The sequence below is a fragment of the Sylvia atricapilla genome, chromosome 17, assembly GCF_009819655.1.
Source record: "Sylvia atricapilla isolate bSylAtr1 chromosome 17, bSylAtr1.pri, whole genome shotgun sequence".
Classification (NCBI taxonomy): Eukaryota; Metazoa; Chordata; class Aves; order Passeriformes; family Sylviidae; genus Sylvia; species Sylvia atricapilla.
The window spans coordinates 4,330,961-4,348,537 of NC_089156.1; the positions used below are offsets into that span (position 1 = coordinate 4,330,961).

The window sequence follows — 17,577 nt, forward strand, 5'->3', positions numbered from 1 at the left end:
ACATATAAATTAACATTTCTTTCTAAATATTTATGTATTTCTAAAATAATATTTATTTCTAAATTAATATTTGTTTACTCTTAAATTTATATATTTTTTTCTCCTGCCGCACAGCTGTGAGGTGGCTCTGGAGCAGGTGAAACAATAGGGAAGATGCTCATGCTGTAAAACCTGGGGCTGTCACCCTTGTGTGGTGACGCCTGCCTGAGTGGCCCGGTGGTCCCCAGGCTGGCTGTCCCTTGCTGTCCCCAAGCTGGCTGTCCTGGGCTAAGAGTGCCCCCTGCAGCCCTGCCAGCCCTTCCACCGCCAAAGGACTGTTTGCCATTCCCAATAAATCCCTAACAAAAGACAAACTGAGACAGGTTCTAAAACACAGAGCGAGCCCAAAGCTCCAGAGCAAAGGCAGCTCCTTTAAAGGCACAAACAAAGGAATCCAGGAGGGTGAACGAGGTGTTGGGCAGTGCTCTGTTGTGCCTGGTTTGGGCAGGAGTGAAAGGAAAGTGTCCCCCAGGCTGCTGGGTTTTGTTTTGAGGATAAACCCCCAGCTCTGAACAGCCCAGGTGAATGAAAGCGATGCTCCAAGAGTGCTGTCCCCAGCTGGAAGCTGCACGTTCCCTGCAACATCCATCAGATGTTCCCCTGCTCCTCCTCTCCACAGCTCTCAGGTGCCAGACAAGACAGAGGGAAAAATCCCACACCAAAAACCCCCCACAGGCTCTGGGCTTGTGATGTACAAACCCTCCCACGCCTTGAACTCCACCTCAGTCCCAGTTCTGCTGGCTCGAGCTTTACCAGGGCCACGTCTGCAGCTCAGAGTGTTGGGATTTAAATTAGCAGAGGAAACTCAGCATGGGGACTGGCAGCCCAGGGCTGCTGCCTGAGTCCCTCAGGGTGCAATTGAAGCTAAAGCATCCAAGCTGCACAGCACAAGAAAAACCTTCTGCTCTTCTCGAGGCATCTTCTTGTCGTGACCATCACCACACCCCTGTCCAAAAGCCAAGTCGTGCTTTGCCCTTTAGTGAGATCCCTGGAATTCATCCCAAATAAGTGTGGAAACACAGAGCCTTCCTCACAGCCTGCAAGGGAACGGCCTCCCAGCCACACAGGAACCACATCTTCACACAAACAGAGGAGTGGAATTCCATGAACACAGGGAAGCACAAACAAATCACTGCCAGGGGCTTTCCCCTGCGTGGTCTGAGGAGGTTTCAAAGGGTTAAGCAACACCTTGGGTTTCCCCTTTGGAAAGAAATGCCCCAGCTGTGACTGAAGCACCCAAATCCTGCTAGGACAGGCCCACAGAGGCCACCTCCTGTTAATTTTCTGTATTTATAATTAACAACCTCCCAGCACAGCACCCTGTGGATGGGAGCTGGCAGAAAAATCCCTCCTGCAAACCAGCAGGGACCTGGGGCAGTGAGCAAAACGTTCCTGTCCTGGGAGCAGTAAAGATGGTTTTCCTTTTACAAAGTCTTGCTTATTTTTCAGGATGGAACAAGGCTTAAATCACAGCACAAAAGGCGGAGGACACACAGAACACAGAGGTGATCCCAAAATCCTTGTTTTCCTCCACAAAGACAACACAAAAATCACAAAATATTTACAATCTGAGAAAGACCCCCTGTGAAAATCCCAGCAGCTCCACCCCAGAGTAACCCACAGACCCCACAAAGCACTTTCCTACCTGAAGAGCTCCCTGATTTCCTTGACAGTGGCCTGGAAGGGGATGTTTCTGACCAGGATCTTGGAAGTTTTCTGCTTCTTGGCAGTCTGCTTCTTTCGGGCTGATTTCACAGCAGGCCTGCAAGCCAACAGGAAGGGCAGGTAAAGACCAGGGAGCAGCAAAGTCCCTTTGAACTGTGGCTGCCTCAGCATTTGGAATGTGGAGAATGGAGGCACCAGCTCACACTGGCATCCTTGGCTGTGACAGTGGCAATGCCACACAGAACAGCAAGAAGGATCAGATTCCAAACACCTTTAAATCCCACATCTGAAAATGAAATCTTGCTCCAGTTGAAGTCCTTGTCTCACATTTGCCACTAACTTGTGTTTTGTCACCAAATCTTGCCCTTTAATTATAATTTCATAATGAATATATTTTTAAAAATCAGCTTAATGTAAGCTAATTTTTATTCTCTTTCTTCCAGGCTTATAAAACAACAAATGAAATTTTGTAAAAGAGTAATAAGGGGTCTTTTTACCTCTGGAATTGTATTGCATTTGGACATGGTGAGAATTTACGTAACATAAAAAGACAGCAGCTTATTCCATAAAGCAAAGCACTTCCCATTGTGGCCTGGATACCTGCTGAAGGGCTTTTCAAAATCAAACTGGATAAAAATGGTTTATGAAAGAACTGAAATTACGAAGTGCAGACACAGGGAGCTGTCAGACTGCTTGTGGTCCCCAGGAACCAGGTTTTCAAACAAATTTTGACATTTGACAGATATCACTTCCCATAGGGTTTCCAGAGTGCCTGAAGGACAGTGTTTAGGTGCCAACATTCAAATATTTGGATTAATTTGCAACTTTGCAGCTAGAATATTCTGTGCTGAGTAAGGAACTAGGAAGGAATCCCTAAAAACCAAGGCTAATTCCGAGTAAATTCACTCACAAGTAATCAGCTCCTCTGCACCTGACTGCCCAGACAAAAGGAGGTAAATCCAAACTTTTTTATCAAGCAAGAAACTTGGTTTTGTCTTGATTTGATGTGAATATTACTCTTAAGCTCCTGTTCTCTCAGATGAACAGCTAAAAGACTTCATTACCCAGAGAACATTTCTCTCCAAGAACTTTTTAAAGCCCTGGGAACAAGCAGCGCTGCCTGAACCGTCACCAAAGCAAAGGATTTTTTCCTTGAGCAGGGATGAAAATTCTGCCTGCTTCTCACTATGGGCTTATTTTTAGGGCCCCACTTCAGCTCATTCCTCATTTTTTTTAATTTCCTTTCAAGCAAAACTGACTCTGAGTAAAGCAGAGCAAAGGCTGATGTGTTCAACAGCTGGAGCACTCCTGGTCACATCCCTCAGGATGCAGATGCTGGAGAAGAAGGGAAGAAGCTCCCAAGGATTAGTGCAGGTGAAATGTTACTGAGGTGAGAGGTGAACCTTACCTGACAGCCCTCTCTGAGAGCTTCACTTCCAGCTTATGGCCATCCACAGTGCAGCCCTGGCAGTTCAAACAAAGAAACAGCAGGAAAAAAAGGATATAATTAATAGAAATAAATATATAAAAGAATTAGAGGTCAAAGCAGCACTAAATTAACATTAATCAGTGTTTGTTCTGTGGGGGGATATCTGGGTCTCTGCCCCCTGCAAGGGGCACCTGACAGGAAAATTCAGGAAATTCAGTCCTTGTACATTTTCTGGGATTTCCACGTTGGATCAGCACTGAGAAACGCCTTCCCACAGTTCTGTCCTTTTCCAGACCCTCTTCCCTCAAAAACCTGGCCCAGTTTAGAGGCTTCTCCACGTGTCCAGTGCAGCCCACAGCAGTGGCATGCTCAGCTACGTTTGGAGCTGCCAGGATCCCCCAGGGCTGGGGCAGAACCCCAGGCTGGCAGGCTCAGGCTCACCTGGAGCTGGCGCAGGGCTTTCTGGGCTCCCTCTGGCTTCTTGTACTCCACAAACCCAAAGCCCATGGAGAGCAAAGTGCCTGTCAGCAGAGAAAGGGGACTGGTTAAGAACTCAGTGATGACACAAGATATAAAAACAAACCAGGAGCAAGCACTGATTGCCAAAATTGGGGGGCAAAAAGCTTAATATGCCATGAAAAGGGCCAGCCTGCCCATGGCTGGACTTGGGATGCTCCTCATGGGCACCCCTGGCTGAGTTTTTTGAGAAGGCACTGCTCTGGACCAGCTGGTTTTGGTGCTGATAACAGATGTTTTGCTCTGCACCATGTCAATGCAACTCCCTTAAACAAACCACTGCAAAGCAACTGCTGGTCACAACCAGGGGAAACAAGCCCGTTGTGGAGACAGACCTTCCATGAGCTGCAGTGGGCAGCTGCCACCTCCACAACAAAGGAGAGACATCTCTTCCCCTCCCTGCACAGCAAAGGTTTGACCTGCAGTCACACCACACCCTGAGCGGTATCCACCCCTATACAGGAGCCATAATTAAGGGATCATTAACAACGAGGGGAGAAAACAACAGCCCCTTTTCAACTTCAGCACCTCAGTAGTGGCAGAGTGTAGGGATGACCCCCAGTGCCAGAAGGGATCAGCACACTTGGTGCTGCCTGCTCAGGCCTACAGCCAGACCCACCAGAACTGAAGAATTCACTTTATTTACCTCCCAGTGGGTCTGAGTTTTCAGATATCACTTTTCAAATATCACAACAGGGAAGTTCTGTCAAAGGCAAACGCCACAAAGCTGTGCAGCTCCCAGAGAGAAGCCACAGCCCCTCCAGCCAGTGCTTGCCTTAATCCAACTCCTCAGGAAGAGAGCAGCCAACAGCAGGCACAGCCACTCATCCCTGCAGCCTGGGGGGCTCAGGGCTGGCAGGGAGAAGGCAAACCAAGCCCACTCAGCACAGCTCTCAGCCAGGCATCCTTGAGGATCCGGCCATTTCCAGGATAATGCAGGCTTTAATCATCACGGGGCACCGGCTCCTGTCAGCCTGCATCCCACTCTCTTCTGTGATCCTGAAGGAGTTTGGCTTCTCCCATCTCAGCATCTCAAGAGAAGGTCACATCTCCACAGATCCCACAATGGAGCTTAACCTTCTGACCGAACCCTGGGGGAAGGTTTGGCTGCCGCTTGCAGCCATTTCGACGGGAACACTTCTGGAAGCGCTGAGGATTTTGCCAGCAGGAACACAAATGCTCAGCCAGATGAATGCTGAAGCAATGCCACACCTGAGCCCTCAGCAACCAGCTGAGGGAAGGAATTGAACAGCAACATCTAGAGTACCTGCTTTGTCTTTCTTCTTAGATATTGTGCAGCTCTTCAGGGCTCCCGCTTTGGAAAACGTCTGCAAGGAATTTGGACACGTGATTGAGCTCCCTTTGACACAGGCAACTCAACTGCCAACGTGGCCCTCTCCTCCCCCAGCACACACCTGCAGGCAGTGCAGCTGAGCCCTCCCTCAGCAAATTATGTCTGTACAAATACACACAGCACAGAGTTGTAAAGATACCAAGACACACGTTCCCAGAAATCCTCCATCAGCCCTCAGGAACAGTGCAGGGATCTGAGCTGGCTCTGGAGGAAAACTCTGGAGGATTACAAGATACCCTCAGGCCTCAGGGGTGGGTGGTGCCTGTGACATCCCTAGAACATAGCTCTTCCCAAAAGTGGGGGTCTAGAGGGTAGCAAACTATTTGTTTGACTCTTGTAAAGCCAGAAAAAGAAGAGGGGACAAGTCCCAGCTCTCCTCTGGACATTTATTTGTCCACAGCTGGACCAGAGGCTCCACACTGTCCCAGAGGTTTAGGATTCTTGGGCCATGGAATGGAGCGCCAGAGATGGGAAATTCCAGCTGCTTTTCCTTATTTTGGTGTGAACAGCCCACACAACTTCAGGAATGCCACGCTCTCTCCCACGTGCTTTGTTGAGCTGAGGCAGCACAAGGCAGCACAATGTCAGCAGAAGCTGAGAGCAAAAGCACATTCAGAAATCATCATTTATTTATTCACTGCCTCTCACACATGCAGAAGTGGCAGAGCTGCAGCAGCGCCTGTCCCAAGGAGCAGCATTACAGAAAATAAGGGAAATCAGGAATGTTAGAAGATTTCCTACTGCCTCCACCTGTCTCTAGGTGGAATTAAACCCCACCAAACCAGTTTCAGATGCATTTGTCTTAACTGACACCTGGAGTGATGTTCCCAGTCCCAGCAGAACTCAGTGCTCTCTCACCTCCCATTAGGTCACACTGGCTGCAGCTGAAATCCTTTAAACAACTGTGTCCTTATTGCTCACCTCCTTCAGCGTGTCTTCTGTGGTGGCAAAGTTCAGGTTTTTGATGAACAAGGTGCACCCAGGAACATTTTCTTCTTCCTCCTCTTCTTCCTCATCCTCCTCTTCTTCCTGTGCTGCTCCTTCCTCGGGGTCTTTTACAGCTTCACCTGAAACAAGAAGAATAAATCCAACTTTGTAAGATACAACAAAGCCAAATTCTGGGGGATTTGCCCGCTCAAACCGTGGGGGAGCCCCGGGGTTGGGGAGAAAGGTGCTGGATTTAGGGAGGGAAGATCAGCCCTTACACCGTGGGAAGTCACCCAGACAAAACATATCCTGGGGCTTGACACAACAGCAGAGAAACACAGAGACTCCCAGCAAGTCAGCCAAAGTTCTTACCTGGTTCCAGCCCTGCTACTTCCTTCCCTGGAACCCCAGCTTTTCTTTTCTGAGGGGCTGGGCTGAGGAAAACCCCCACTGGAGCCCACTCCAGATACAAGGGCACATAATGAAACTGTGGAGAGAAGCACAGGAGAGAAATGAGGAGTGAAGGGCAAGGCTTGAAGGAAAAACTCTGCTCTCAGCTTCATTTTCACCTTGCTCTGTAACAGAAAACAGCAGTGGAAATGCTGAGTAACCTTCTCAGGAGGCTAAATCCTGTCACAAAAGGATCCATCCTTACAGCACCACAGCCTAAACTCTCTTATAAAAGGATCCAGCCTTAACAGACCACCGCCTAAACTGTCTGTCACAAAAGGATCCAGAGGATCCATCCTTACAGGACCACAGCCTGCCATGGGTCACTCCTGGATTGTGAAATGGAAAAAAAAACCCCTCCAGCTGTGTCACAGCCCCCTTCTCCAGCATCCTCTGCAGGCTGAGCCCTGCTCTGCTGCACCAGGCACCTCCCTAAACCCAAAGGGCACAGGCTGGAACATCAGTGGCTCTGGGAAAACGCCATTCCCACATTCCCTGTGCTCCTCATGCTCAGAGTGAGCCCTTCTGCAGCTTCCCAACTCACCAAGATCCCACTCCCCAGGCAGTGCCCCCACCTTGGAGTAGGCCAGGCTGGTGAAGGCCTGCTTGGCCTCTGAGGGCTCCAGGAACTCCACGATGGCTGTGATGCCTCCCTCTGGCAGCAGCACCCGGCCCAGGTCGCCGTGTTTGCCAAAGAGCTCCTCCAGCTCCGCCGTGCTGGTGCCAGCCGGGAGGTTCTTCACCAGGATCACTGTCTTGCTCCTCTCCCCAGCAGCCTGCCACAGCCAGCAGGGAAAGAAAGGATATGGGATGTAAGAGAGCAAATCCAGCAAGTTTCCAGCTGCAAAGTTTGGATCTGACAGGCTGTGCTCTCCCTCTGTCCGTGTCACTCCTTTCCCAGATCCCAAAGGCCCAACAGTCAAATATTTGGAAAATACTGCCTGGAAAATCCACATCCCACTGCAACCATATCTCATGGATGGAGGTTTCAGCTGCAGATCCACAGGGCTCTTTCCCTGCCTACAGCAGCTGCCCACCATCCCAAAGCCATTAGATTATGGCTTTCACCCATCCCAAGGGCAGCTGCATTTTCAAATGGACACATTTCCTAACTCAGCAGGGAGGGTTCAATCCTGCAGGATGCAGAGGATTTAATTACTAATTTCCAAGTGAGCTGAGAACACCGGGACTAGAAGAGGTGGATCCCCACTGGGGAGCCTCTCACCTGGCTGAAGGAATCCAGGCTGACTCCGTTCTCCACGAGGAACCGGCGGATTTCCTGCACCAGCTCCGTTTCTCCCAGAGCCACTCTCACTGCCACGCTGTCTCTGCTCTCCTGCAGGCAAGAATTCAGTCACCTGCTGCTCCCAGAAGCAAAGGGAATGCGGCAGGCAGCTTGAGGGTAAAATGCTGCAGCTCCTCTGGAGCTGCTGGGAATCATGCTGTTGGAATTCAAACACATCCCAAAGTAAAATGAAATTTCCAGGAAGGATCTGAGCTTTAGGGTCTAAATTCCCACCAACTTCTAGTTCTGCAGGAATGCAAAATTCAGCCACAGGAAAGCAGAGTGGGAAGGAAGGCTGGGAACCAAGGGCTTAATAGGCTCAGGACAGCACCACAACACCCAGGGATGCACTCAGGCTTTTCCTGCACAAGACCAGGAAGGCCCTGGGCACAAAGAAACAGGCAGGAAAGTGATGTCCCTCCCACCCCAGCTGACCCATCATAACCCAACTCACAGCATCCAGCACTTGGCTTTTGGAAGCATTGTACTTCTGGGCCATGGCATCAGCCACAGCGCTCGTCCCCACGAACAGCGTGTTCCAGTTGTGGGAGCTGGCAGAGAAAACACAGCCAGGGTCACTCCTGGGGCCCCTCTAGTCAACAATCCTGGGGAAAAGCAGCTCTGAGCACCACCACGAGCAGGCAGAGTGAGGAGAGAGGGAAAGAAGGGTGGAAGATCTCTAGAGAAGGGACAGGATGAGGGAGATGTGACTGGAGAGCAGTGCAGGCAGCAGAGCCCTGCTTCCCCAGACCTGACTGGTCACAGCTCTGCAGCTGCAGTTCAGGGACTGGCTCAGAGGAACACACCTTCCCAACTGGTCTCCTAAACCCACAAACCCCATGCAAGCAAGGCTGCACCCTTTTCCCCTCGAGACAGAAAGGATCAGCCACTTCTTTCAAACAGATCTGTCCCACAGCAAGAAAAAGCTTCTACAAAGTTTAGAATTACAGGTGGCCAAGAAGAGGAAAAAGGCCCAAGTGATCTGAAACAACACCCCCCTGAAGAATTACAGAATCAGACTAACTCTTAGTAGAGAAGTAACTCACACTAAAGCCATTCAAACCCCCCTTGCTCTCAATTCCTGCTGCTCACTGAGCTACTGCAGCTACTTGGGCAGAGGGGTCAGGTAGGTAAGAGACAAAGGAAACAGAGCTGCACAGCAAATGCTCCATCAGCTTTGGGAATCTCTACAGCCCCAGTGAAGATCCCACGTGCATTTCTGCCACTTCCTGGCACCCTGGCAGCTTGTGCTGTACCTGGCACTGTTGGCTTTGTCCTTGGCCTGTTTGTGTTTTTTGTAGGAGGATGACTCTTCTGCATCTCCATCTTCTGTTTTCTCCTTTCTGATGGTGGAGGGTAAGATATGCATCATTCTGCCCTGCAAGACAGGAAGAAGAGGCCCAGCAGCTCTGGAATAATCCACAGACATCCACAGGGAGGATATTTGCTGGCATCTTTCCCAATCAGACAGCCTTGGTGGGAGGAGGGAATTTTCCTTCCCAAAGGAGCCACAACTGCAGTCAAAGTGGCCACACAGCACGAGACAGAGCTCCTTCCTCACCTCTACCAGGATTTTGGTGTCTGCAAAGCCGTTCAAACCAAGCTACTCTACCAAAAGAACCTGCAGGAGAGCCTCAACCTTTTTAACAAAGCCCAGGAGCAAACTCTCAGCCACGTTCCCAACAACCATTCCCACCAGCTGCAGTACCTGGAACACCTGCCCATCCAGCTCTGCCAGGGCCTTCACAGCATGCTCAGGGATCATGTAGGTGATGAAGGCAAATCCTTTGGGTTTCGTGGTGGATTTGTCTACGGGGAAGTGGATCTCCGAGAGGGGTCCTGCAGGAGGCAAGGCTTGGTGGTCACAGATGTCCCTGTCCCTCGGAACTGGCACCTCCCAGACACAATCAGGGATGAGGGGAGCAGCTCTGCACGTGTGGGAGCCACCAGCCCGGGCCAGGAGCTGCAGAGGGACACGGCAGGCCCAGCACAAGCACCCCAAGCCCAGGTGTGGCAGCTCATGGGCTCTGAGAGGTGACACAAACCAGGCAAGCTCCGAGCAGCTGCCTTCACCTTCAGTCAGGGATAAAGACTTCCACAACCTCACCCTCTGTGCCCCAGGATGCCAAGATAACCTTAAATGTCTTTAATTTGGAGGAACAAGAGGGAAACTTCAAACTTACACCCCAAGTTTGGGATGTCAGGTGGATCTCAAGGATTCACCTCTACCCTGCAGGAAGCCTCCTGCCAAGCAGGGTCACATTATCACACCAGGGAATAAGGATGAGGGGAGCTGAGCCATGTCCAAGAGATGTGGGACATGGAGCTTTGTCCATTCCCACCCAACAGGAAAACCTCTGGACCAAGGAAAGACATTGCCCTGCAAGTGCCAGTCCCGTGGCAAACACTCACCATACTTTGAGAAGACCTTCTCCAAGTCCTCCTCAGTGCTGGTGAAAGGCAGATTCCTGACGAAGAGTCTCCCTGATTCAGACAAGTCCTCTTCCTCCTCATCGTCCCTCAGCCTCCTTTGCCAGGGCTGGTGAGCAGGTTTTGGTGGAACAGTTTCCTTTGTGGTGTTGCTGCACCGGGAAACCTCCACGCAGCGTCCACCTGATCCCAAACAACACACAGGGATGTTGGCCACCCCCGAGGCCACGAGCAGACAACACCCATGTGCCAGTGATGCCTTCAGAGGCTTGTCAGTGGTAAAGGAATAAAACAGGTATCTATTAAAAAGGCCTTCAAAGGATGCACTTTGGGAGTACAAGAGCCAAGGCTCCGCTCAAGATGAACTCTGGGTCTCGAGGAGTTTTGACACTTTTATAAGTTTTGGTCCATTTACATATTGGAGTTAACTGTCCAATTGCAGCTTCAGGTTATGAAGTCACATCCCCCCAGTTTGCTCTCCTCAGTTTGCTGTTGTTTACACATTTTGGGCCTGAAGCTGCAATGGTGTTCTTGGGCTGGAAAAGGATTGTTTTGTCTGACTGAACTGTGAGGAGAACTTGCTAACACTTGATATCAAGTTCAGAGTTATACACTAATGCAGTACAGAATCTGGAAAACATGAAAGCTAACACATCACAAAGAGCCCAGGGTTAGACACAATTGCAGCCCCACAGGCTCTGAGCAGGACTCAAAAATAAGGGGGAGGTGGAGGCTGTAAGAGTCAGTCTTCAAAACAATCAGTGTATCAACACCAGCCCCCTTTCCCTTCTGAGACCCCCAGCCTGCCTGATCCAGCCCAGTCCAAGCAGCCATTCCCATTCTGCACACAACATTTGCAAACAGAATTTCAGAAGTTACTCTGAGGGTCAGAGGCCAAGCCCAGGGCTCCAACCCAGCCTCACAGCACTGTCTGTACAGAGCTGGACTCGTGTTATTTATATCCCAACGAGAACACGGCAAAACGTGAGCGCCCCAAAGCCCCACTCCTGCCACAGCACCTGGTTTATCCCAAGGAACAATCCCCCCATCTGCCTGGGAAAAACTCCAATCACAGGAGCTACTTGTGCAGGGCACACTCGAGCAGCTGAGCTCCCGGGGCTGGAGCGAGGAGGAACAAACAGCCCTTACCCAGGAATTCTTTCTTCCGCTTCAAGGCCCTCTGCATTTCGGCTTCACTCTTCAAGTCAACAAAGATGTAACCTTGGAGGAAGAGAAGGTTCAACTGAGCATCATGTGGGGAACACAGGCAGCCACTAATTGGGTAATTAAGGGTGAATTGGGTTTGCTTTAATATAGATTTCTATAGATGGAGCATTCAGCTCCCATGAAAAGTTTCAATCCAGCCTGGAAATGGCCATGTCAGACTGGAAGGCTGCCTTTTCAAAGCTTATTCTCTATACACAAATCAAAAAAAAAATCTGACTTAGCAGCTGGAGGAGGCTTTCACAGGTGCCTCTGAGAGCAAATAAAAGGTGCATCCGTGGTTGGACTAAAGGAAATGAGCAGACAGCAAAGCTCCAAGGAGCTGCTCACACAAATCAGCACAGTGCCCCAGGCTGCTGCAGCTATCCCAGAGGAACAGGCTTTTCCTTGGCACGGTTTGGGGTGTCCAGAATAAAGTTCTGGATGCAGCTCAATAAAAGAAAACAGGCTCCTGCTGCTACTCCTAAGGGAGCACAGCCAACATTCCTGTGCCCACGGCATCCTGTGGGCAGCAAGTAGGGCAGGAGAGCTGCAAAGTCACAAAAAGGTCTCGAAGAATCAGGCCACGAGCCAGGGATCTGGAACTGCAGACTAAAAGAGCAGAGGGGTGATCAAGAGGTCCCCTAAATCACAGATCCCACCCCTCTTTCACACACAGCTCTTACCTGAATTCTTCCCCTGGGCCTTTTTTCCCATCCGGATTGCCACTGGCTTCAGAGGGAAGAAAAACTCCCGAATTTTTTGCTGTGGGAAGAATTAGAATTGTCTGAACAAGCTGTCAGATACAGGGAGCAGCAAGCTGCAGGCTCAGGATTGTATATATAAAACAACCTGCTCAACAAACAGATCTCTGAGCAAAAACAGCTCAGAAACTCCCCTGATCACCCACACAACCCTCAAAAGAGGGAGAAGTGTCTGCAAACACCTTGCAGAGGGACACAGACACCCCTGGGAAAACCAGACTTGCCTCGGTGACGTTCGAGGGGGCCCCACGAAGTCTCACTGTGAACGGAGTGCTGCCTTCCCCTGAGCTGCCCTGGCTCTGCACAGAGGGGCAAGAAAAGGGAGAAAAAGCTGAATGGAAGAACAAAAATCACAGCACAACCAGCTGGGCTCGGCCAGCAAACAGGAGGCTGAGGGGTGGGAGGGGATGTCAGGAGATTCCCACAGCTGTTACAGCAGCCTGGGGCAGGAGGTGCCAGCTGAAGGTGCACTGCCATGAAAAACTGAGTTCTGCTGCTTCCAGGACACCATTTCCTGGAAAAAAAATTCCTCTGAAAAGGGCACTAGCAGCAGCACTTACCCAGAAGCCCCATCTTTGGGAATTTAGTCAGCCCTGAGGAGATTTGACAAAATCTGTAAATGGGTCACACCAAGAATGGCAGGAAAGCTGGTAGCCAGTGGGCCCTGCAGCCTTCCCAGGCTGTCAGCTCATCCCTGCAGGGACTGACAGACACCTGCTGTCCTTAAAGCTGCTGCTTCAAAGGGGACACACAACTACTTCAGCCATACCTCCAGTGTGGATCCTTTTTTCTTCTTCCCTGCTGGTGTTTTTTTCTCTGCTTGTTGGGCTTTGGGCTTCCCCCTTTTCTCTGGGTGGGTTTCTGCAATGCCTGAATCCTCCCCAGTCTCACTCTCCTCTTCCTCCTCTTCACTCTCTGTGTCTTCCTCTGTACTGGACGAGGAGGAAGAATCTTCCACCACTTTAGATTTCAGGTAATCCATATCTGAGAGATCTTTGCTGGTAGCTGCCTTCTTCCCTTCTTTCTTTCCTGGTAGAGAGAAGAGAGCAGAGAAGTTTCTGCAGACAGATCCTACTGCTCTCCCCCTAAGCCAGGAAAAAGCTGAGATCTGACACAATCATGACCATCACCTCCTTATCCTCTACTTTTTCCATGGGAAAGGCTGGAGACAGCAGAGAAATTTCATCTCAGCACTTCCAGACTGACAGCCTGGATTTCAAAGCAACAGCTCACGTATAAAACACATCAGGAAGGGGTTTGAGGTACTCCAGGATGAAGTATTCTGTCACAATTTTAACTAAAAACTCCAAGCAGGCCTCAGAGAAGGGTTTCAAGTGTTTCGTTTCACAGGGAAAAGCATATAATCACACCTACACTTGAGTTATCCAAGGAGAGATGAGGAGCAGCAGGGAAAACACCACTCACTCCACCAGAACAGCGTAAGGAAACCCCCTGGAGAGAGGGAGAAGAGCTCCAAACCCACACCCAGCCCTGCTGCAGGGCCACTGGATTCTGAACCACACACACCAGACTGCAGCCCAGACTTGTGAGTGGTCAGAATGAACCCACTACCCCAGATTTCCTCTCAGGAGCCAAGGGACTGAACCCTGTCCCTTCCCACCAACCCTGGCAGGCCCAATTTCCAGAAAAGGGCATCAAAAGCAGACCAGACAAGTTCACAGACACCCCCAGGCTCCTAAACAACAGACACCACATCCAGCCCTGGAAATCCTGGAGATGAAAAGGGCTAAAGATAGGAAAGCACTTGAAGGAAAGCTGCAGATGTTTGCCCTGTTCCTCCTCCCTAATGCCACAGGGAAAGCACAAATCCCACCCCTGAATATCACACACTGCATCTGCCACCTTTCCCCAAATCTGGGGGAACAGCCAGACATTCCCAGCACACAGAAAGGTGAGACCCCACCCTCCTGGTGACACTGGGTCCAATCCTGTCACTGTGACCGACGCAAGCAAAGGCTGAAGCTCCCTCAGGTACCTTCAATCTCCTCCTCATCCTCAGAGGGTTCATCCCCAGCCTCACTCAGCTCCTCAGACTGGTCTGAATCAAAGTTCAGGTAATCTGCTGCTGCTGATTTTCCCTTCTTGGGCTCCTCTGCCAAAGTGTCATTAGCCCAAGTGGCCACCTGGGACCGCTTCTGGTGAACCACCAAGAACTCCTGGAATGTTTTATCCTCCTGGAGCTGTGGGAAAAAAAAAAAAAATAGACAAGCTGTGAAAAGAGACTCTAGTGAACCTGAAATCCAAGATATCCAGCAGTGTAAAACCAAAAATCCCTTAAAGGGAGCTCAATTTATATTGACAAGGTGATTAAAGTCTTCTCAAGGTGTCTCACTCCTACTCTTTTTTTTTTTTTTTTTCATAACTAGTGTTTAGAAAGTAGTTTAAAGAGGAAAACAAAACAATAAAAAGAGAAAAAACCCAGACAAGTTCAATGTGACAAACCTCACAGGTGGTTAAACCCCATTAGTGCAGAAACAGAACTGACCTGGATGCAGTGTGTGCTCACAGCAGTAACTGACCATTCAAAAGCTGGATTTTCATGCTGGGGTTGTTAAAATGACTTTTTAGCACAGAATTGGGCTGTCCCAGGCTGAATGAACAGCATGGAAAGTAGGACAGAAGGAACTATTCAGCACCAAGAATGCAGGGACAGCAATCCAACCTCAACTCACCTCCTTTAAATTCTCCACTGGATCTTTCTTCTTTTTCTGCTTGGGAAAAAAAAAACCAAACAACAAACCAGAAAGGTTTATTAAAAGCACAGGCAATTCCTGGTAACCCAACAGCACAGGGAACAGAGATCTTGGGGCAGAAAACACCAGGTTTTCCCAGGACTCCAGCATGTGGTGTCCCCTTCCCCCCAGCCCAGGCCACCCTTCTGTGGCACTGACACAGGAGAGCCCCCAGGAATCAGACAAGACTCACCTTCTTTGTGCCTGCAGGAGCTGCACTTGCCACGGGCTCCTTGGTCTGCTTCTCTGGGGCAGGGGCCTTCTGAGAGTGCTTGCTCCAGGCTTTGGGTTTTGTAGGGTCACCAAAAGACCTGCACAGCTCCACCTGGAACGAGTCAGGCCTTTCATTAAACACGTGCTCAACGGCCTGGGGTGGGACTGCTGGGTAATTCCACTCAGGAATCGTTGTAAGCCTGATGGGATGTGCAAAAACAGCTTTTCACAGGTGATTATTTTGAAAGCACAAAGTTCCACATTCAATCACTGTGGGAAGGCCAGGAGTGGACAGGCACAGAATCCCAGGATGGCTTGGATTGCAAGAAAGTGCCACCCCTGCCATGGCAGGGACACCTTCCACTATCCCAGGCTGCTCCCAACCCCATCCAACCTTGGACACTGCCAGGGATCCAGGGGCAGCCACAGCTTCTCTGTGCCAGGGCCTCATCACCCTCCCAGGGAAGAATCTCCCCCTAAGATCCCATTCCTTAAGAATCCCAGGGAGCTATTTTCAGACCAGCTCACCGTGACCCTGGAGGTGTCGATGAAGCTTTTGTTGAAGTGGTTCAGGGCTGTCTGAGCTTCATCCTCAGACCTGTAGCCAATGAAGCCGAATTTCCGGAACCTTCCATCCTTGGTGTACTTCAGGCAGCAGTCAGTGAGGGTGCCAAAGGCAGCAAAGAGCTTCCTGAAGCGCTCCTCCTTCATCTGGGAAAGGAGGGAAGGCAGCAGGAAGGGGAATCAGCCACAGAGGGGCTCTGAGGACAAGTCCAACCCAACATATTCTGTCTCAGAGGGCTTCTGGAAAGCTGCAGGAACCACACTGTGAGCCAAACCCCTCCTTCAGCCACCAAACACGATCATCTTCCCCAGGAATCCACACAGGGGATGGGGAACAGGGCGGGATCGTGGGCACAGCAGCACCGAGGGCACCTGCACACAACTCCTGGACAACGAGGGGGACGCAGTGACCACAGCAAAACCCGCTGAGGGACCGCCACCTGCCCGGCCCGTGCCCCTCAGGCTGAATCCTGCACCTTCCTGACTCCTCCGGGACCTCTCCCACCATCCTCCCCGCGAAGCGTCCCCATGTTCCCTAGCCGAGCACTGACCACGACTCCTCATTCCCTCATAGCTCCTTTCCCGGGACATCTCGCCGCTCCCCCTCTAAAACCTCACCTTCCCACCACGTCAAGCCTTCTCTCCCGGGGAATCTCTCCGCTCTCCCTCATCCCCACCACACGCTTCCCTGTGGCGCCTCTCCCTGCCCGGCATCCCTCTTTCGGCAGCGTCCCCCCAGACCCATCCCAGGCGCGGTACGCCCGCAGCACCGCCGCCACCGCCCAGCCGCCTCACCCCATTGGGGAGATTCTTCACGATAAGCCGCGACATGGCAGCGACAGACGCCAAGGAGAGAGCGCTCAGCGACGCGCACGCCACCCCATGGGCGCCGCCATCTTCCCCGGGTCACGTGGTGCGTGTGCGTCACCGCGCATGCGTCGGGCGGGACCCGGATGTTGGTCCTTAGCAACGGCCCCTTGGCAACGGGGCCTGCAGGGGCTGGGGCGGCGGGAGCATCGCGGGGCGCCGGGACGGGAGCGGAGCGGGGGCAGGATGAGGAGGACGCGATCGCCCCCCGGGTTTCCCCGCAGAGTGCCGCTGCAGCTCCCCGGGCCGCCCGCGCTGCTCGGCGGGGCCGCAGGAGGGAGCTCGGCGCCCGCCGCTCCCGGCTCTGGGCGGCCACTGGGCCAAAGTCACTCCAGAGATGCTGAGTTTGCGCGGGGGATGGCGCTGAGTGCCTAAAAGTCATGCGGGAGCGAGGAGGGAAGGGGGACAGAGGGTTTGGCCCAGGGAAAATCTGGGATCTCTGGATGTATTCAAGGTGCCAGGTTGGACAGAGCTTGGAGCAAGCTGGGAAGGTGTCCCTGCCCATGGGCAGGGGGTGGAATGAGATGTTTTTAAAGGCCCCTTCAAATCCAAACCGTTCTGTGATTCTATGAATAAAAGTGTCTTCCCTCCCAGGAACCGCCGAATAACCCCACAGCCAGACGATGTTGTGTTGTGAGTTCCAAAGGGTAAAAGAGAGCAAAAGACACGGAATAAAAAATACCCCTTGAGGGCTCCTAAACACTGCAGGTCCTTCCCTAGCTGGACATCCACCTACAGCTTCCTCCTGAAGGGCTGTGACCCGAGGGAGCAGCAGGAGCTGTGCTGGGGGAAATTAGGTTGGATATCAGGAATAGGCTCTTCCCCCAGAGGAGGGTCAGGAGTTGGACCCTGTGATCCTTGTAGGTCCCTTCCAACTCAGGATATTTCATGATCCATTGCTGGAGGCTGAGCAGAACTCCTGTTCTTCAAGCATCTGTGCTGCTCACAGCCCCTCAGCCCTGCTCTGCCTGTCTCACACGAGCCAGAAATCCAACTTTACACCTTTATTCCCAGAGGAAGATGCTCGGGGCAGCTCTGAGCTTCAGCACCAGCCCTCACCCACTCTCCCCACAGTTTGGAGCCACCCCAGGGATTATTTGGAGCAATTCCACCCCCCT

General features: G+C 51.4%; 1 protein-coding gene across 1 annotated transcript in view; it reads right to left on the reverse strand.

Annotated features, from left to right (window-relative positions):
- RBM19 (RNA binding motif protein 19) overlaps positions 1 to 16,492 on the reverse strand; it is a 51,782-nt gene extending 35,290 nt beyond the window's left edge. The window contains exons 1-21 of the mRNA XM_066331325.1: positions 16,388 to 16,492; positions 15,557 to 15,739; positions 15,009 to 15,140; positions 14,756 to 14,791; positions 14,059 to 14,263; positions 12,832 to 13,091; positions 12,287 to 12,361; positions 11,985 to 12,063; positions 11,245 to 11,316; positions 10,078 to 10,278; positions 9,374 to 9,504; positions 8,922 to 9,043; positions 8,120 to 8,216; positions 7,606 to 7,716; positions 6,956 to 7,156; positions 6,303 to 6,417; positions 5,925 to 6,070; positions 4,917 to 4,977; positions 3,575 to 3,654; positions 3,113 to 3,168; positions 1,685 to 1,801 (exon numbers count right to left, since the gene is read on the reverse strand). Coding sequence (XP_066187422.1) covers positions 1,685 to 1,801; positions 3,113 to 3,168; positions 3,575 to 3,654; positions 4,917 to 4,977; positions 5,925 to 6,070; positions 6,303 to 6,417; positions 6,956 to 7,156; positions 7,606 to 7,716; positions 8,120 to 8,216; positions 8,922 to 9,043; positions 9,374 to 9,504; positions 10,078 to 10,278; positions 11,245 to 11,316; positions 11,985 to 12,063; positions 12,287 to 12,361; positions 12,832 to 13,091; positions 14,059 to 14,263; positions 14,756 to 14,791; positions 15,009 to 15,140; positions 15,557 to 15,739; positions 16,388 to 16,423 — 2,516 coding nt within the window. The 5' untranslated portion in view covers positions 16,424 to 16,492. The remainder of the gene's footprint in view (positions 1 to 1,684; positions 1,802 to 3,112; positions 3,169 to 3,574; positions 3,655 to 4,916; positions 4,978 to 5,924; positions 6,071 to 6,302; positions 6,418 to 6,955; positions 7,157 to 7,605; positions 7,717 to 8,119; positions 8,217 to 8,921; positions 9,044 to 9,373; positions 9,505 to 10,077; positions 10,279 to 11,244; positions 11,317 to 11,984; positions 12,064 to 12,286; positions 12,362 to 12,831; positions 13,092 to 14,058; positions 14,264 to 14,755; positions 14,792 to 15,008; positions 15,141 to 15,556; positions 15,740 to 16,387) is intronic.
- Between the last annotated feature and the right edge of the window lie 1,085 nt (positions 16,493 to 17,577).